Below are 19804 nucleotides of genomic sequence, written 5' to 3'. Positions count from 1 at the left end.
GTTAAATGGATCCCATTAATAATATTGTATATTTATTTATATGTAAATGTGTCCCTTATAACTCAAAATCAAACCTGTAAGTGTGACTAAACACATCAAACATGTTTTAAGAAAAAGAATATACAGCATGCTGCCCATGCATTATATTTGATTCACAGCACTGAAAAGTGCACTTAACATGCTTTCTGTGAACTTCATTTAAATTGTAATCCTCAGCATGCAGTGTTTATGCAATACATTTAAGCACTGGTATAGCCGTCGCTCTCCAGATTCAACAGATTTGACAGGTTGGCCGATGGGTTTCCAAACAGGCACTCAATCTATTGCCTCTTTTGCCTTAAATGTGAGTGCCTCCTCTGCTACAGAGCCCAAAATAATAAACTTTATTAGGATCAGAACCTTCCAGACAACATTTCACTCACAGAAGAAAGGCAGAGGACTCCAACAGCAGAGAGGTCACTGAACACAGGGAAGCATTTCTATGATCCTTTCTATACTCAAACTGAACATAGCATGTTTATTGTACAATGCTACAAATAATTATCATAAGATTTATTTTCTTACTTTAAATGAGAGTATAATTTATATATAGATATGCATGCACATATTTTGACCAAGTTCATGTACAGCAACACCCTAAAATGTGTCTCAGAAGTCAGCAGGGTTTTATGCACCAACTGGCCTTTACAGAAAAGGTCATCTGCTCTTTATTTGGTGTTTTAACTTGTTCTACAGTATGTCCTGTATTATTGTATTAAATTTCTGTTTATATATGAAAATATTATAGCGTAATGATGGAAGCTTAATAACATTTTGCATTCACAAATGCTGTGTTCTCAGAGGCTTACTGAAATGTGCACACTGTAAAGAAATTCAGAAGTTGTAATGTTTAGTGTTTGGATTTTATAAATCATAAATCGAAACCTCTTCATAATGTATGAGTTGTTAACAGAGCACAAACATCTCGAAAAGGCTCTGTTTTTTTTCAAGAACTTTATTCACAGCTTTCCTCAATAGGGTGCAATAGGGCACAAGTAATTATTTGGTCTGTACAGACAGAAACAAGATCAACTTTATATTCAAATCATCCTCATTTATGCCATGAACTTGCTTCTGTCTTTTTGGCCGACAAATTCAGCAGCTGTTAAGACTCAGAGAAACTGTCTAATGTGGAAAACAGTGTGTTTCTCTAAAAACAGCCTCAACTAAATGTTCTAATGTTCTAAAGTTTGGATGTAAAAAAATCAGCGTCATCAAAAATTCTTCTTATATTTCTTCATGGAGACAGTGTTTGGTTTTTTATAGAGGTATTTTGAAAGTAAGAATACACTTTTGTATCTTATTTTGGAGTGTCAAGTAGATATATCTTCATGATTCTTTGAGTCTTTGTTATACATTCTGACTATTGCTCTTCATTTATGATGTTTCTGATAGATGGAGATGTACTCTTGGACATCATCAGGGGAACCCATCACCCACTGATGGAGGCTCTCGGGCTGGATGTCCAGGATGTTGGTGGTCCCTGTGGTGGCCATCCCTCCGGCCTGTTCCATGATGAAGGCCATGGGGTTGCACTCATAGAGCAGTCTGAGCTGAAAAGGGAAGAACACAGACGACGTTTTACAACTCTCTACCAGCCTCCTCCTATATAAACTCATGAACATTTAGTTAGGGCGCTACAGCTCCCTCTACAGGCCTTTTTGCGCATGTGACGATCAAGTCCCACATTTTTTTGAGTATAAAGTTAAAAGAGTTCTCACCAAGGCATTTGTTTTATGATATTGTGAAATGATAGCATGGCACAATGGTTATTACACAAGTATCAACAGATCCATTTTCAGCTTAGCTCTTATGGATAAGAGGGAGTAAACACTGACACACCTGTGGATGTGACACCAAACAAAAGAACTGGAGCAAAGGTTATATATATGTGTGTATATATACTTTTCATGTCTTCACTTCATTCATGTATTTCTTTGAATAGTACATTGTCCTTAAATCTTTAAGGACACTTTTGAGTTAATATATGAACGATATTAAATTAATTGAACAATACATTACATATAAAGTACTATATACTGTATAGTCAGACATAGTGGATCATGTGACAAACTACACTCTGTGGTTATAACTCTGTGGTTACTTGAGAAGAATTCCCTCGGAATTCCAGTTAGTTAAAACCAATTGTAAAATGGCTTAGAAAAGTGAAGTGAATTTTGGTCTAGCATTTGTTAGCAACAGATGCCACCATTTATTTGTCTAATGCATTCAGACAGTTTTAAGTGTCCAAGTACTACTTTGATCAAGCTTTTATCAAGCTACAACTAAGACCTGAGTATCAATTTTATGCGATAATAATGAACTATTAGGACAGGCTGTTAGTTGTTATGCTGTCCATTAACAGTCCATTAATTGGCATGCATGTAAGCAAAGTCATGTTTAGATGAAGTGCCTTTCCTTTGGGGCTCTTCACATTTGCAGGGTAAAGGAAGATTCCTCCGTAAACAAGCGTCCGATGCACATCTGCCACCATTGAGCCTACATAACGCGCTCCATAGGGTGCACTGCCATCCTTAACACATTTTAATAGTCATACTCTAGTAGCTAGATATATAATATTTATGAATATTATATAATTAATATAAATTTTTCTGATGTACCATGTTTTTGACTATGCAAATGCGATTGGGGTCTATTAGAAATGTGTGTGTTTGTTTAGCTTTTGTAATGATTTGATTTGTCTCAAGTGAAAAAGGTTTATTTAATTGCATACTGAACCTCTGGAATCTTTTTCTTCTGCAGGTACTCTGTGACGGCAGGATCAAAATAAAGGGCACAACCTTCATTCAGACTGTAGATCTTGCCTCTCTTCTTAATCTTCACATCTCTGTCAACCAGAATGAACTCGCCAATAGCCTGATGTTACAGTAAATAACACAAACAAATTAATGAATGCATGGCTTATTTAGAACTTATTAAGAAGAAGAAAAAGAAAAAGACACATTTACAGTAAAATTCTTCTTAAAATTGGGGCATTAAGTCGTTGAGTCATTTAAAAAATGAAACTACTGAAACTGATTCAAACTATTCCTCCTAGCTGTATGAAATACAGTATAATTGCAAGCTACAAATGTTTTACTACACAAAATGAAATTCTTAGTTTGCTTTGTGTACACTGAATAAACTGTATTGAATGATTCACAGCTAAATGATCCCACAATTGATAACTGTGTAAGTAATGCAGAGTAAAACTGACTCACTGGATCTAACATGAAGCAGTTGACTCCCTGACCTGTGGAGAGGACAATCATGGTTGCACTGCCATAAAGTTGAAGGGCTTCTTGATTTTGACCTGGACATTATGGATCAGAATTATGGATATATATATACATATATATATATATATATATATATATATATATATATATATATATATATATATATATATATATATATATATATATATATATTAAAATAAAACAAATAGATTCGTTTTGCCACTAATGTTTTTGCATCCCAAACTTTATGGAGTCCCAGTCGACCGTGCATACTCACAGGTGCACGATACCTGCTTTCCTGACAGCGCTCGAGATGGCTTTTACAGCCGTGCACATCGCGTTCAGGAGTGTTGTCAGCTCGCCCGTGCCTTTGGCTTTTCTGCCCTCTTCAAGCAGAAATCTCGTCAAAGTCACAACATTAGTGTCGAAAGAACCCCGGTCTGACATGACTGCAGATTTCAAGATTCCTGCTGATGTAAAAATCTCGCTCTTGTATAAAATATATGTCTAATTCACACAACTCATTCCCTCGCGGAAACAAAAATATAAAGGCGGAAATACTGCAGAAAAGGGTGTATGGAGAGCTAAACCAATGAGAAGTGCACAGTGTGACTGACTGACTGACTGCGTGGAAGATTCAAAACTGTTGCATTGTGGAAGCGGGGATGTGGATGAAAGCCCCTCACGCCTTGGCCTGTGCTGTGTCATCATGATAGTGAGGTGCTGAGGTTACTGCTATTCTACACAATGAGTAGAAGCAGTTTTAGTGTGAATGGAGGCATTTCTGTTAACCCATTTAATATCATCTGTAAGATTTCTGTCCACATTTTTGAGTTTGAGTGGTCTAAAAAGGGTGCATGATTTTCCACAGTGCTGTCAACTTAATTCAAGTACAGTCTTCACACTGCCTTGTTTGTTGGTTTTAGCTTGTCTCCCATACTAGACAGGCTGGTTTGTTGGTTTTAGAGAGGCTTTACCTCTATTTTATTTATTTTATTTTTTTTCTGTTGTTGTTCAGTTCTAGAATAAAGTCCAACAAACAAATATAGTAGTTCCCCCAACACATACTTGAGTACACTACTTATGTATATAATAGACTGATCGTTTACTAAGATATACTTTTCTCTGATACAGACAGTATGTAAAGTAGGCAGCAGTACTGCACAGTGGAGCGGCGTTGTGCAATTTACATTTAGAGCTACATTGCCACAGGGAACTTTTATTGCAAAAGATAGGCAATGAATATTCAACATTTGCCTTATAAAGAGAAAGGTTCAGTGATGGCAGAGTGTTTGATAAGAATAGCTTTTTCAGATAGGACTTCTACGAGGCTACTTTATGAAATTATGCTTTTTATTTTATTTATTTTTTTTTGTATTGTGGCTCCATACTGAAGTACCTAATGCAACCACTAGAGGTCAGTTCTGATTAAGTGTTCTGCATTCTGAGAAGCATTGTCATGATCCTATTTCAGCATTAACTTTGTTCTCATAAAGTTCTCATACACTTTAAATAAATACAAACATAGACATTAAAATAGCCTGAATTTTTAGTTTTTTATGATGCTATTTGCTAATTTAAAATGTATAAAGAGCAAGCTTTAGAATTACCTCTATTCAAGAAATAACAGTAAAACTTTACAATGTGTCATTTGTTAACATTAGTTCATGTATTAACTTACATAAACAATGAACAATTCATTTATTACAGTATTTATCAGTCTTTGTTAACGTTAGTTAATTAAAATACAGTTGCTCGATGTTAGTTCATGTTAGTTCACAGTGCATTAACCAATGTTGACAAACACAATTTGGATTTTAATAATGCATAAGTATATACTGAAATTAATATTAGCTAAAATTAATAAATGCTGTAGAATCCGTCTTAGTTCATGTTAACTAATGTAGTTAACTAATGTTAACAAATGAAATCTTATTGTAAAGTGTTACCGACATGAAGCATCCAAAATGCTATTAGACTTGTTCTATCAGTTCCATCAGAAATGTTCTCATACTGTATAAAATATTAATGGCCTGCTACATGAAGCCAAACATCCCACATCAACCCTCCAAAATTGACACATAAAAAGATGACCCAGGTAAGAATAAAAGTGAAAGTGAAGTGATGTGCGGCCAACCATACTCTGAATTTGAGGTCTGCATTTAACACACAGACACACTGTAAACACACACGGAGCAGAGGGCAACCATTTCGCTGCTGCACCCAGGTAGCATTTGGGGGTTCGGTGGCTTACTCAAAGGGTCTCACCTCAGGTGTGGTTGCAATTTTTAACATTTTACAGATTTTGCAAAGTGCATGTTAACTTTAGACCAGGGCTGTATCTCTACATGCAGGTTCCTGCATTGTATCTTGTTCAGCCACACATTGGATTATTCAAAATCCCAATAAGTGTCAAAACAGAATAAGTGCAACACAGTAGGCTATTAATTAGAACAGAAGTGAGAACATTCAACTTAAAGTTATGGATAAAATTAAATGCTCAACATTTAGTAAAATCAACATAAAAGTAACACATTTGCAAAGTTGTCATATTGCTAGAATGGCTTGAGGAAAAAGTAAAAATGCCCCAGAAGAGCAGCTATAGGATAAACAATTCAACTTAAAATATAAACGTTAAATCATTTTATTGAAACATATACGTGGGTGAATTCGAGTGAACCTGCTGGTCTCCTCAGTAATAAGCGCGCGGAGCACTGCCTTTGTGTAGTCAGTCATTTGTACGTCACGCTCTCACGTCAGGGAACAAGAATTGTGCCTCGCGTCGTGTTCAGCGCGATTCGTGTAGCTCTTGTGCGCATGAGCGAAGAAGACGCTTCGCCGGGACTTTTACAAAGGGAGCGCAGGCACGGGAGAGGGACGTATAAACAAACTTCTTAGGAGGAAAGGTAATTCATTTTTCCGTTTAAAAAAAACTGCTGGCTGCATGTTTATAATCTTGACGTTATCGCTCACTTCAGCGCGCGTGCGAAAACTGATCCAGGTCTGCAAACACTGGTCTTTCTGTGGGAAATGTTGAGCTGGTGAATTTGGTCTCCGATTAAATAAATGGAAAAATATATTAATTAATCCTGACAGTAATGTAAGAAACTCTGAATCTGAGCTGCAGATGTAACGTAGGAATAAAGGACTGTGGTGCATTGTCGCGCGACTCTACTAGTTGCAATATAAGAGATAAGCTACAGTAGCTATAGGCTATTTTTAATGGTTAACAGGGTCAGATCTTTTTTTTTTTTTTTATATATATATATGTTTCTTAAGATGATGTGTGTTGAGACTACTCAGTCATCCGATATTTTGTGATCCCGTGTTTTGTCACACCTGTTCGATATACTTGATGTAGCCTAAATTGAGTTTCTTGCAAAGAATTTGTCTTGAAGCATACGTTTTTCAATTCCCCCTTAACACAGTTTAGGTTAAGTTTTTTTTTATCCGTTTGCAGGTGTGTGTTATGTTTGCTACATGGTCGGTTTAGTTCTCATAACTAAGTGGCACCTGTAGGGAAGAGCAGTGATCTCAGTTTCTTTCAAGGTCTGTAGCTCGGTGTTTTTGTGTCTCAAACTTTGATATACTGTTTATTAGAATATGTGTCTATAGTTTAGTAAAATAATTTTGATATACGTTCTAAAGCTTGGTATTATAACTTTTTTTAAGTTTTTAAAAATTTATTGTGCTCAAGGCTTCATTGATTTGATCAAAAATAAACGAAAAATTTATTATTGTGAAATACTATTATGATGTAAAATAACGTTTTTCTATTTTAATATACATTCAAATCTAATTTATTCCTGATGCAAAGCTGAATTTTCAGCATCATGACTCCAGTCTTCAGTGTCACATGATCCTTCAGAAATCATTGTGATACACTGATTTATTATCAGTGCTGGAAACTGTTGTGTTGCTTAATTTTTTTAATTTATTTATATATATATATATATATATATATATATATATATTTTTTTTTTTTGGAACCTGTGATACTTTTTTCAGGATCCTTTGATAAATAAAAGTTAAAAAAGAAGAGCAATTATTTGAAATATAAATCTTTTCTGACTATACACTGCCTTTCAAAAGTTTGGGGTCAGTAAATTTGTATTCTTTCTTTTTTTAAATAAATTAAAACTTTTATTCACCAAGGATGTGTTAAATTGATAAATACTGATAGCAAAGATTTATACTGTTAGAATATATATATATATATATATATATATAAAATATTATTATTATTATTATTTATTTATTTATTTATTTTGAATAAACACTTTTCTGTTTTTATTCATCAAAGAATTCATCAACTGTTGCCAACATTGATAATTCTAATAATAAATCTCCACTCGCCCCTAGTAAAAATAAATTGCCCTGTATACATAAGGTTGAGCAAACTTTGAAACTCTTCAGATTTAGCTACAGTCCTCAGGTCACTTGACAGGACGTAATGATTATGGTCGCCCTTCCTGTGCAGACTTCAGGAAGTATTTACTGATTTTCCTGATAACCTCGGTTTAAATTAATGATATCCTAAAGCTGGTGGTTTGAGACATTGAACAGCAGTCTAATGAAATTTTTATAATGTTTACACTACTGAATATATAATCATGTTATATCATATATGGTAAGTCATTATCCAGGCATATGCATTCCTAGTTGTAGTACCAAAATCTGCGTTGTACTTTAAAATATACTGAAAACCACCATAATAATTCAGGTAAGATGGCCACATAATGAATCAAAGTTCATCCTAAGTGACCTGTCATCAATAAACTGTGGCAAAAACTATAGACAGTGTACAGTTGTGGCCAAAAGTTTTGAGAATTACATAAATATTGGAAATTGGAAAAGTTGCTGCTTAAGTTTTTATAATAGCAATTTTCATATACTCCAGAATGTTATGAAGAGTGAACAGATGAATTGCATAGTCCTTCTTTGCCATGAAAATTAACTTAATCCCAAAAAAACCTTTCCACTGCATTTCATTGCTGTCATTAAAGGACCTGCTGAGATCATTTCAGTAATCGTCTTGTTAACTCAGGTGAGAATGTTGACCAGCACAAGGCTGGAGATCATTATGTCAGGCTGATTGGGTTAGAATGGCAGACTTGACATGTTAAAAGGAGGGTGATGCTTGAAATCATTGTTTTTCCATTGTTAACCATGGTGACCTGCAAAGGAACGCGTGCAGCCATCATTGCGTTGCATAAAAATGGCTTCACAGGCAAGGATATTGTGGCTACTAAGATTGCACCTAAATCAACAATTTATAGGATCATCAAGAACTTCAAGGAAAGAGGTTCAATTCTTGTAAAGAAGGCTTCAGGGCGTCCAAGAAAGTCCAGCAAGCGCCAGGATCGTCTCCTAAAGAGGATTCAGCTGCGGGATCGGAGTGCCACCAGTGCAGAGCTTGCTCAGGAATGGCAGCAGGCAAGTGTGAGCGCATCTGCACGCACAGTGAGGCCAAGACTTCTGGAAGATGGCCTGGTGTCAAGAAGGAGAGCAAAGAAGCCACTTCTCTCCAAAAAAAAAAAACATCAGGGACAGATTGATCTTCAGCAGAAAGTATAGTGAATGGACTGCTGAGGACTGGGGCAAAGTCATATTCTCCGATGAAGCCCCTTTCCGATTGTTTGGGGCATCTGGAAAAAGGCTTGTCCGGAGAAGAAAAGGTGAGCGTTACCATCAGTCCTGTGTCATGCCAACAGTAAAGCATCCTGACACCATTCATGTGTAGGGGTTGCTTCTCATCCAAGGGAGTGGGCTCACTCACAATTCTGCCCAAAAACACAGCCATGAATAAAGAATAGTACCAAAACACCCTCCAACAGCAACTTTTTCCAACAATCCAACAACAGTTTGGTGAAGAACAATGCATTTTCCAGCACGATGGAGCACCGTGCCATAAGGCAAAAGTGATAACTAAGTGGCTCGGGGACCAGAATGTTGAAATTTTGGGTCCATGGACTGGAAACTCCCCAGATCTTAATCCCATTGAGAACTTGTGGTCAATCCTCAAGAGGCGGGTGGACAAACAAAAACCCACTAATTCTGACAAACTCCAAGAAGTGATTATGAAAGAATGGGTTGCTATCAGTCAGGATTTGGCCCAGAAGTTGATTGAGAGCATGCCCAGTCGAATTGCAGAGGTCCTGAAAAAGAAGGGCCAACACTGCAAATACTGACTCTTTGCATAAATGTCATGTAATTGTCGATAAAAGCCTTTGAAATGTATGAAGTGCTTGTAATTATATTTCAGTACATCACAGAAACAACTGAAACAAAGATCTAAAAGCAGTTTAGCAGCAAACTTTTTGAAAACTAATATTTATGTAATTCTCAAAACTTTTGGCCATGACTGTACAGTCTGTAAGAGACTCTCACAAAGATATTATTATGCTCTAGTGAAACGGATTGTCAGCAACCTACAAATATCACTTTCAGAATTGAAACCTCTGTTTGGTGTATCTGAAACAAGAGCCTTTCCGCATTCAAATATAATTTATTGGATGCATTCACCCATCATTTCAACAGCAGGCAATTTTTAAAATCTTCTTTGTTGGCTTCCTCAGATTTTCCAGTTGCACTCCTCAAGAAGTCTGTGACCTCTTAGACCACAATAAACCTGTGCTAGCATATTTTGTATGGGGCTAATCCTGAGGAAAATTGGCTGGTCCACAGGGTGTTGACTGTGTGCGGTTCTGCTCCGAGACTGTGAATGGAAGAAGTCTTTGTGATGCCGAGACATCTTTTGGAGGTAGTCCTAGTTGTATAAAGAACAAACTATTTCAAGATTAATGTCTTCTAAAGCCTCCTTTCACCAATGACATGATGAAAGACCATATTACAGAATGTGAGATCCCTGTCTGCCTTTATGCTTGCTTTGCAGAGGGATTCTTATTGTTAAAAGTGAGATGGCTGTAACATTTGTTTAAAGTTGAGTGCTGTTCATGGGTGGCAGTGTGGTTGTTTCAAATGAGAAGAGGTTTAAATGTGCATACAGTGTGCAACTGTATATGAATTTTACTTCTTGTCCATGTGAACAGAATAAATGCTACTGTCAATTTAAAAACAATAGGACGGTTCTGTATACACACTGCGCCTCATTTAAGAAATTAATGTACAGTATAACAGAAAATTTGGCATGAATGGTGGCTATACAATCAAATCTCACATCTGGGGCCTGGACCATGAAGCAGGATTAGCTGGCTGGCCAGGTAATATTCAGGTTAGTTTGCACCAATCCTGGGTTTAAGGTACCATGTAAGTGGCTTGGCTTTTAGAGGCATTCATTGCCGTAGTAACTTACACTCCACGGCTAACCTGCTCCGGGGCAGGTTACGTTCTGGGTTAGAGATCTCATACTGAAGTTGGACCAATCAGATGTGAGAGAAGTGACACATGTCTGAGACAAAGTCACTCCCCCAGTTCATCTTGCTTCAAAATTGAAGGTCACTAGTGATAAAAAATAAATAAAAAGACTGGCTTTAATGATAATTTTATGTCATTTTATGATTTATATAATTATTATGATTCATATCGTTATTATTATTATTTATCCATTACACACAAGCAATTTTAGTTTAACAGTTATTATAAATCAATTTAAATAAATATGAATGTATATTCAGATCATGTAATATAAATAAGCTGTAGTATCAATACACAGCACTATTTAAAAAAAAAAATCTGATCTTATATGTTTGAATCTCTATCATTTTATAGTTTCAAATGTATAAACTAACTCAAGTTTCACTTGTGACTGCACTGATATAGCAAGTTCATTTATTTTATCTGTCCTCTTTCATGTTTCATATGACTTTTAAATTTGTTGCATTCTTCAATCTCTTAACTTTTAGTTTTGAATCTCGCTGTAAATCAGACTTGCTTTGTGTTCAAGGCTCGTGATTGGCTGTTCGCCAGTGATGTCACACATTCATGTGCACACGCTCCACAAACTCTGGATCAAAGCCTGAGTTGACAAAGAAAGTTGATGAACAGCATCATGGTACCAACAAAGCCAGATTGGAGAGGTTTGGTTTTGTCAACTCAAAACTAATCCTGTTACTCTGAATTAGTTTATCTACCATCATGGAACAGGCCCCTGTTCTCAGCTCGTGTATGCAAGCTTTTTTAGCCTGAACATGCGCACAGCATATAAATCTGGTGGAGAATTATAGAATGACAGCATTATGTTCATTTAGGTTGTTTTCCTTACCGACAACCAAAGCTCATTAGTCGATCACTGACCAGTAAGATTAGAATGGCTTTTGTTTTATTCAGGGCTTTAGCTTCATATGCGCGAATGGGAAGTTCGGATCATTTTACTGACTTAGACTTTTGAGTCTTGTTCAGCAAAATGGACAAATCTTTTTTTCGAGTCATTTCATTCATTTTAGCAAAATGTAATTAAAATGTTACGTGTTACTTCCCCAGCACATCTAGTACTTACGCAAACGTTGATCACACTACAAACAATACAAAACTATAATGCTATAAGATACAGAAAAGATTAATTGATTTTTTACCTGGGTCTTCAGTCTGTGATTAGCTCACCTCACCTCTTGTCTGACAAGTTCAAGTCATTCCTTAATCACGTGAGAGCCCCATACGCTAAACCAATGCAATCTGAGCCGGAAAGAGATTTGATTAGTTCATCTCATGAGTCTTTCAGGTCGAGTCGTTCCTTAATCACGTGACAGCGCCATACGCTATTTCTGACATTTCTATCACTGTGTTTTTGTTACTGTTTCTTCAGGATCTGTGGTGTTATTATTTTATATATAAATAAAACCCTGTTATATGTTGTCTTTTTGACTATCTATCAGTAAATAAACATTAGGCTATATAATGATATAATAATCCAAGCCTACACTGTTAAAAAATTACTGTAAATTTTACAGTAAAATACTGGCAGCAGGGTTGCCAGCCAGTTACTGTAAATTTTACAGCAGTCTTACTGTAATTTAATTTACAGATTTTTACTGTATTCTCAATTACAGTAACATTCTGTAAATTTAATTACAGCAAGACTACTGTAAAATTTACAGTAACTGGCTGACAACCCTGCTGCCAGTATTTTACTGTAAAATTTACAGTATTTTTTTATATTTTGTATACTGCATTTTTACCAAAAATAAATTATATACTGCATTTTTAATATATTGTATATGGCAATTAACATAATTATTATTATCAAATACACATATGCTTTTTTCAAAGTATGTAAAATGATAGCATTCAATATATTTTCCCTATTGCTGAATTAATGACTGGCAGCTGAATTGTAAATGTAAACTATTAACTGCATATGCTTTAAACAATTTTTAACTGCATAAAGTGTTGTATAATGCATAACTTAATTCACCAAAAAAATAAATAAAATAAAAATTCTAAAATCTTAAAAAAAAACAGGTCAAAATGTTATATATCACTTTCAAATTTACATGAAAAAATGCCATAAAAAGTACATTATTTTGAACTCATTTTTATTTATTTTAAAATTATTTCATTTTTTTTTTAATGGACATGAAAATTTTGGCATGATTTTTTTTTAATTACTTGGAACATATTGGCCATCATGGACCTTGACACAAAGAAATATTCAAACTGCGTTACAACCAAAACATGACCAACATGGTCATATTAAAAGTGATAATTCTGTCATTTCTCACCCTCATGTCATTCCACACCCTTAAGACCTTTGTTCTTCTTCACAACACACATTAAGATATTTTTTATAAAACCTGATGGCCCAGTGAGGCCTACATTGCTAGCAAGATCATTTCCTTTTCCAATGCCCAAAAAAGGTACTAAAAACATATTTAAAACCGTTTATGTGACTACAGTGGTTCAACCTTAGTGTAATGAAGCGATGAGAATACTTTTTGTGTGCCAAAAAACAAAATAATGACTATTCAACAATATCTCGTGATGGATGATTTTTTTAAAAACACTGCTTCATGAAGCTTCAAAGCTTTATGAATCTTTTGGTTCAGATCATAGCATATCAAACTGCCAAAGTCACATGATTTCAGTAAACGAGGCTTCGTTACGTCATAAGTGTTTTGAAATTTCAATAGTTCATGTGACTTTTGCAGTTTGATACACGTTCCGAGCAAATGATTTAAAAACAAAAGGTTCATAAAGCTTCTAAGCTTCATTGAGCAGTGTTTTGAGATCGCCCATCACTAGATATTGTTGAATAAAATCATTGTTTTGGGGGGGTTTTTGTCGCACAAAAATTATTCTCGTCGCTTTATAATATTTAGGTTGAACCACTGTAGTCACATGAACTGTTTTAAATGTTTTAGTGGCTTTCTGGGCATTGAAAAAATAAATGATCTTGCTAGAAATGCAGGCTTCACTGAGCCATTGGATTTCATCAAAAATATCTTAATGTGTGTTGTGAAGATGAACAAAGATCTTACGGGTGTGGAACGACATAAGTAATTATTGACTGAATTTTCATTTTTGGGTGAACTAATCCTTTAAAAACCACAAAGAAAATTTCAGATAGCTTTCATCACTTAAAGAATAGACCGATTTGGCCAAAGAATTCATACAAACTTTCCATCAAAAACAGATAAAAATCGACCAAATAACAATTATGCTCCAGATGAAGTTCCATCCCAGGATTCAAAGTGTGACTAGAAATATTGAAAAGAGCAAAGAGGACAATACATTAGATTTATTGCAAAACATAATAATACTTTCAGAAACAAATAGGGGAGGACAGATACAGTCAGAGACAGATAGAGGATGAGAGGTACAGTCAGAGAAAGATAGAAGGATGAGAGGTACAGTCAGAGACAGATAGAGGATGAGAGGTACAGTCAGAGACGGATAGAGGATGAGAGGTACAGTCAGAGACGGATAGAGGGGTGAGAGGTACAGTCAGAGACAGATAGAGGGGTGAGAGGTACAGTCAGAGACAGATAGAGGGGTGAGAGGTACAGTCAGAGACAGATAGAGGGACGAGAGGTACAGTCAGAGACAGATAGAGGGGTGAGAGGTACAGTCAGAGACGGATAGAGGGATGAGAGGTACAGTCAGAGACAGATAGAGGATGAGAGGTACAGTCAGAGACAGATAGAGGGACGAGAGGTACAGTCAGAGACAGATAGAGGGACGAGAGGTACAGTCAGAGACAGATAGAGGGGTGAGAGGTACAGTCAGAGACAGATAGAGGATGAGAGGTACAGTCAGAGACAGATAGAGGATGAGAGGTACAGTCAGAGACAGAGGGGTGAGAGGTACAGTCAGAGACAGATAGAGGGGTGAGAGGTACAGTCAGAGACCAATAGAGGGATGAGAGGTACAGTCAGAGACAGATAGAGGGATGAGAGGTACAGTCAGAGTCAGATAGAGGGACGAGAGGTACAGTCAGAGACAGATAGGGGACGAGAGGTACAGTCAGAGACAGATAGGGGACGAGAGGTACAGTCAGAGACAGATAGAGGGACGAGAGGTACAGTCAGAGACAGATAGAGGGATGAGAGGTACAGTCAGAGTCAGATAGAGGGACGAGAGGTACAGTCAGAGACAGATAGGGGACGAGAGGTACAGTCAGAGACAGATAGGGGACGAGAGGTACAGTCAGAGACAGATAGAGGGGTGAGAGGTACAGTCAGAGTCAGATGGAGGGACGAGAGGTACAGTCAGAGACAGATAGGGGATGAGAGGTACAGTCAGAGACAGATAGAGGGATGAGAGGTACAGTCAGAGACAGATAGAGGGATGAGAGGTACAGTCAGAGACAGATAGAGGGGTGAGAGGTACAGTCAGAGACAGATAGAGGGGTGAGAGGTACAGTCAGAGACAGATAGAGGGGTGAGAGGTACAGTCAGTGACAGATAGAGGGGTGAGAGGTACAGTCAGTGACAGATAGAGGGGTGAGAGGTACAGTCAGTGACAGATAGAGGGATGAGAGGTACAGTCAGAGACAGATAGGGGATGAGAGGTACAGTCAGAGACAGATAGGGGACGAGAGGTACAGTCAGAGTCAGATAGAGGGACGAGAGGTACAGTCAGTGACAGATAGTGGGGTGAGAGGTACAGTCAGAGACAGATGGAGGGGTGAGAGGTACAGTCAGAGACAGATGGAGGGGTGAGAGGTACAGTCAGAGACAGATAGAGGGGTGAGAGGTACAGTCAGAGACAGATAGAGGGGTGAGAGGTACAGTCAGTGACAGATAGAGGGGTGAGAGGTACAGTCAGAGACAGATAGGGGATGAGAGGTACAGTCAGAGACAGATAGGGGATGAGAGGTACAGTCAGAGACAGATAGAGGGGTGAGAGGTACAGTCAGAGACAGATAGGGGATGAGAGGTACAGTCAGAGACAGATAGAGGGATGAGAGGTACAGTCAGAGACAGATAGAGGGATGAGAGGTACAGTCAGAGACAGATAGGGGATGAGAGGTACAGTCAGAGACAGATAGAGGATGAGAGGTACAGTCAGAGACAGATAGAGAACAATAAAAGGAAGATGCAATCTTGGTGTGTGTGTATCCTTACATTCCATTGGAAATCCATTACTTTGCACAGAAGAGTGGCAACATGTGGGTTGACTGCCACACATTTTCCTCTGTATCACTTGTCCTGTTTTTTTTTTTCGATGGCACTTTTCCCTTGGCTTTGGTTCCTCTCTCACAGAGCACCTAAAGGGTCATGAAACAGACAATATGTAATTAAGATCGGTTTTAGGACCTCCCAGAAAGTATGAGATGTCCACTAATAAAAAATAACAAAAAACATTTAACTCAATAGCTTGATGGTGTTAAACTGGGAGACAAATATATTCTCATCTCGATTTAAGAAACATTGTTTTAAAGGCCTCAACAGAAATATATATAACTTATAACATAACATTATTAAAAGGAATGTTCTGATATAACTTATCTATAAAATGCCATTACCCAAAACCATTACCTTTGAATGAACTCCAAGGTACACACTGCTTCCTCTTGGTACTCAAGATTAAACAAGTAATAAGCAGCTAACAGAGTGGCAAGGCCGGACAGGAAACTGGGCCCTCACACACAACCTCGCCTTCAATACTCAGCATCCAGTGCCCACTTGTCAAAGTGTCTCCTAAAACAATCAATATCACAGTAGTAATTTTTTTACATTTACATTATATACTATATTTAGTAGGGGTGGGATAAAAATGTGATTCTTAAATGTATCGCAATGCATAAGCAGACAATTCTGAATTGATTCACAAATGTCAAAAATCTATTTTCTAAATGTAAATTGATAATGTAATGTTGACAGAAAGTAAAAGGCGGATCTCTGAAACGTGGAAGGGCTTGCCCGGACAGTCAGTGACGTGCACATAACTGTGTGTATCCACTGGCGCAGAGCGAGCTTTTTCAGTTCATTTATGGAAGTTGAGCTTCCATAGTTGCATATGGTCAATGGTGGATTGATTATGCAGCAAAATGCCTCCTAATGTGAAACATTAAACCTTCGGGTTGTTCGTTCTTTTGTCCCGTGACAACATTGGCTAGAGTGATTAGTTAATTTACCACCTTCCTTACAAATGGGTGCATAGTAGGTTTTTTTTTCATATAATAATTATTATTTACTCTTACAGTTATGTGATGCATTTCTGGTTTCAAATTGTTGCTTTTAATTTCTGTCATGATGGTACTTTTCCATAACACTGAATGTGGAAATAAAGAGTTGGTTATGCTTTATATGATGGCAAAATCACTTTGATAAAGAAGAGATTTTTTTCTGTCTTTTTTTTTTTTTTTTTTTTTTTACATTGGATTCAAATCTTCAAAAATGACCTTGTTGTATGATTTAACTCTTTTGAGTTCACCCTTCAGATTAGACTATAGAACTGTAGTGTTACTTGTTTAGGATTCAAAATGTTATTTGCTTTTAATTTATGTCATAATGTCCTTTTTGAGCAATCATCTTATACATATATTAGACCAATATGTCAAGTCTGCCTAGGAAAAGCAATTATTATACCAGCAAACTCAAAATTGGAGTAAAGATGAACAAACTAGGCTATAAATACTTTGTATTGTAGGCTAGGATTATTATATTATTATATAGCCTAGTGTTTATTTACTAGACAGTCAAAAATACAAATTAATCAATACTTTATTTATAACAGGGTTTTATTTATTCAAAAAATGATAACACACCACAGATCCTCAAGAAACGGAAACAAAAACAGTAACAAATATCAGAAATAGTGTATTGGTCTGTCACGTGATTAAGGAACGACTTAAACCCGAAGACTTCTTGTCAGACAAGAGGTGAGGTGAGCTAACCACAGACTGAAGACCCAGGTAAAGAATTAATTCATCTTTTCTGTTTATTATAGCATTTTAGTTTTGTATGGTTTGTAGAGTGAACGTTTGCGTAAGTACTAGATGTGTTGGGGAAGTAACACGTAACATTTAATTACATTTTGCTAAAATGAACGAAATCACTCGGAAAAAAGATTCGTTTATTTTGCTGAACGAGACTCAAAAGTCCGAGTCAGTAAAATGATCCAAACTTCCCATCACTACAACTGATGATAAGATTCGAGTCAAAGGGGCAATAAAACTTAAGAAAAAAAAGAAAAATATTCTACAACTACAATAAGTCAAGTCAACTCGTTTGTTTATTGGTCAGTGTCGCGCATGATCAGTTCATTTGTTCAAGTGTCACCGCACTGATAAGGTGCCTTTGTGCACCCTGTGCAAAAATACACACAAGATTTGCCTGCCGACATAAATATAGACACATATCTATAAATAGCATATTTAATAATTTCAAGGAAAAAGTATTTGGTTGCCCTATGGTAATAAATTAGGCTAACTATACAAAATAGACTTTAAATCAAACAGATATGTTAAAGTTTTCACATTACCTGAAGTTAGCAAAGGCTCAAAAAATCTACATCTCACTGGTTACGCACCACTGAGAATTTATATGACACACACATCCTCCGTGAGCGGCCTGACTGACCGCGAGGCTTTAGAAACGCGTTTTATTTCGGCGCCCGTGTTAACAGATGACTGCCTGTGCAAAGTTGTTTTAACGTTACATCATAAAATAATCACGACGAAGTGTGCTGATAAACACGAAGTTACCGTGAATATAAACTATTAGCACTGAAACATGTCATTCATAAGGAACCCAGAGATTTTCTGCCCATAGCCGCTATAGCGCCGATGTGTGAAATCCTACCGCGACCGCGCTACTGAAACCCCGCGCAAGTCTGCCTCGCGCCCCGCAGACGGATGATGCTTGAATCTGGGGTTACCAGTATAAACCGCGAATGTAGATACCTTTACAAGTTACCAAACAAGAAAAATAAAAAAACTGAAGTCAAGTCACTTACCACAGTTTTGAATCACTCCTCTTGCCTTTAACGTTAATCTCCTCGACCGTTGAAGACGTAACGATGCGGCTCTGAAGATTTGAAATTTACAGCAAAATTCTGTATATTTGAGTCAGACCTACACGTGACCCCAGAATGTATTGCAGTTTACAGCAATATGCTGTATTATTAAAAAACAGCCCGCGGCTGTAAAATAATGCTGTAATTTTTACAGCAATTCATTACAGTGTACTATACAAAGTATTTATTGCCTAGTTTGTTCATTTTTAATCCAATTTTGAGTTTGCTGGTATAATAATCGCTTTTCCTAGGCAAACTTGACATTTTGGTCTAATATATGTACAAGAAGATTGCTCAAATAGGATATAATGACGTGAATTAAGAGCAAATAACATTTTGAATCCTAAACAAGTAACACTACAGTTCTATAGTCTAATCTGAAGGATGAACTCAAAAGACATAAATCATACAACAAGGTCATTTTTGAAGATTAGAATCCACTGTTAAAAATAAAAAAAACAAACAGAAAAAAATCTCTTCTTTATCAAAGTGATTTTGCCATCATACGGACAAAATTTAAAGCATAACCAATAATTATAATAAAAAATAATAAGCACTATGCACCCACTCCTGTTTGTCATTGTGCACGAAACTTCACGCCAATAAATCATCAGAAATATTAGTCTTTACCAATATATTGAATCTTTACATTCGTCCTGCCTGTGGTCCGTGGATTTACCTATATTTGGTGTTATTTGCTGTATAAAGTGCATCTAGACATGCTAAATCGGTTTTACAATTGATTCAATGAACACTTGTCACTCAAATCAAACAGGATTTTTTTTTTACAAAAGTGACAACCCAAGAAAGCAAAGTAAACGGTCTCTCATTTGTAGGTTGCATTGACACCTAGCGCTGGATGCAAGTAAAGCAGTACCTAATTTTTTTTCTTCTCACCTGAAATTCATGCAATAAACATGTTTTTGACAAGGATTTCTATTTGTTTGTGGTCTATATAGCCTGCATCAAAATGAGGTTTGCAATGATGCGCCCGAAGGCACGGGTTGAAGACCCAGTCAGTGACGTCACGATATGCTAATTTGTTTAAATTCATAACTACGTAATCACCATCATCAAAATTGTATTTTTTGTTTTTTTACATTGAA

At 36.6% G+C, this 19804-nt stretch overlaps 1 protein-coding gene and 1 long non-coding RNA gene across 2 annotated transcripts; both read right to left on the bottom strand.

Annotated features, from left to right (window-relative positions):
• Positions 1 to 962: 962 nt before the first annotated feature.
• On the bottom strand, positions 963 to 3725 carry LOC132134896 (fructose-1,6-bisphosphatase isozyme 2-like). Its single transcript, XM_059547169.1, has 5 exons — positions 3569 to 3725; positions 3261 to 3352; positions 2779 to 2916; positions 2453 to 2572; positions 963 to 1592 (listed from the first exon to the last, which is right to left on the bottom strand). Exons 1-5 carry the CDS (start codon positions 3723 to 3725, stop codon positions 1413 to 1415), a joined length of 687 nt encoding a protein of 228 aa, XP_059403152.1. The 3' UTR covers positions 963 to 1412.
• Positions 3726 to 12937: 9212 nt separating this feature from the next.
• LOC132130214 (uncharacterized) lies at positions 12938 to 18872 on the bottom strand. The gene is made up of 4 exons (XR_009428689.1): positions 18639 to 18872; positions 16204 to 16378; positions 15803 to 15945; positions 12938 to 13933 (listed from the first exon to the last, which is right to left on the bottom strand). It is a non-coding gene; the product is annotated as an uncharacterized LOC132130214 (long non-coding RNA).
• Between the last annotated feature and the right edge of the window lie 932 nt (positions 18873 to 19804).

The sequence above is a fragment of the Carassius carassius genome, chromosome 4 (genome assembly GCF_963082965.1).
Source record: "Carassius carassius chromosome 4, fCarCar2.1, whole genome shotgun sequence".
Lineage (NCBI taxonomy): Eukaryota > Metazoa > Chordata > Actinopteri > Cypriniformes > Cyprinidae > Carassius > Carassius carassius.
This window is presented reverse-complemented; position numbering and strand designations above follow the sequence as displayed.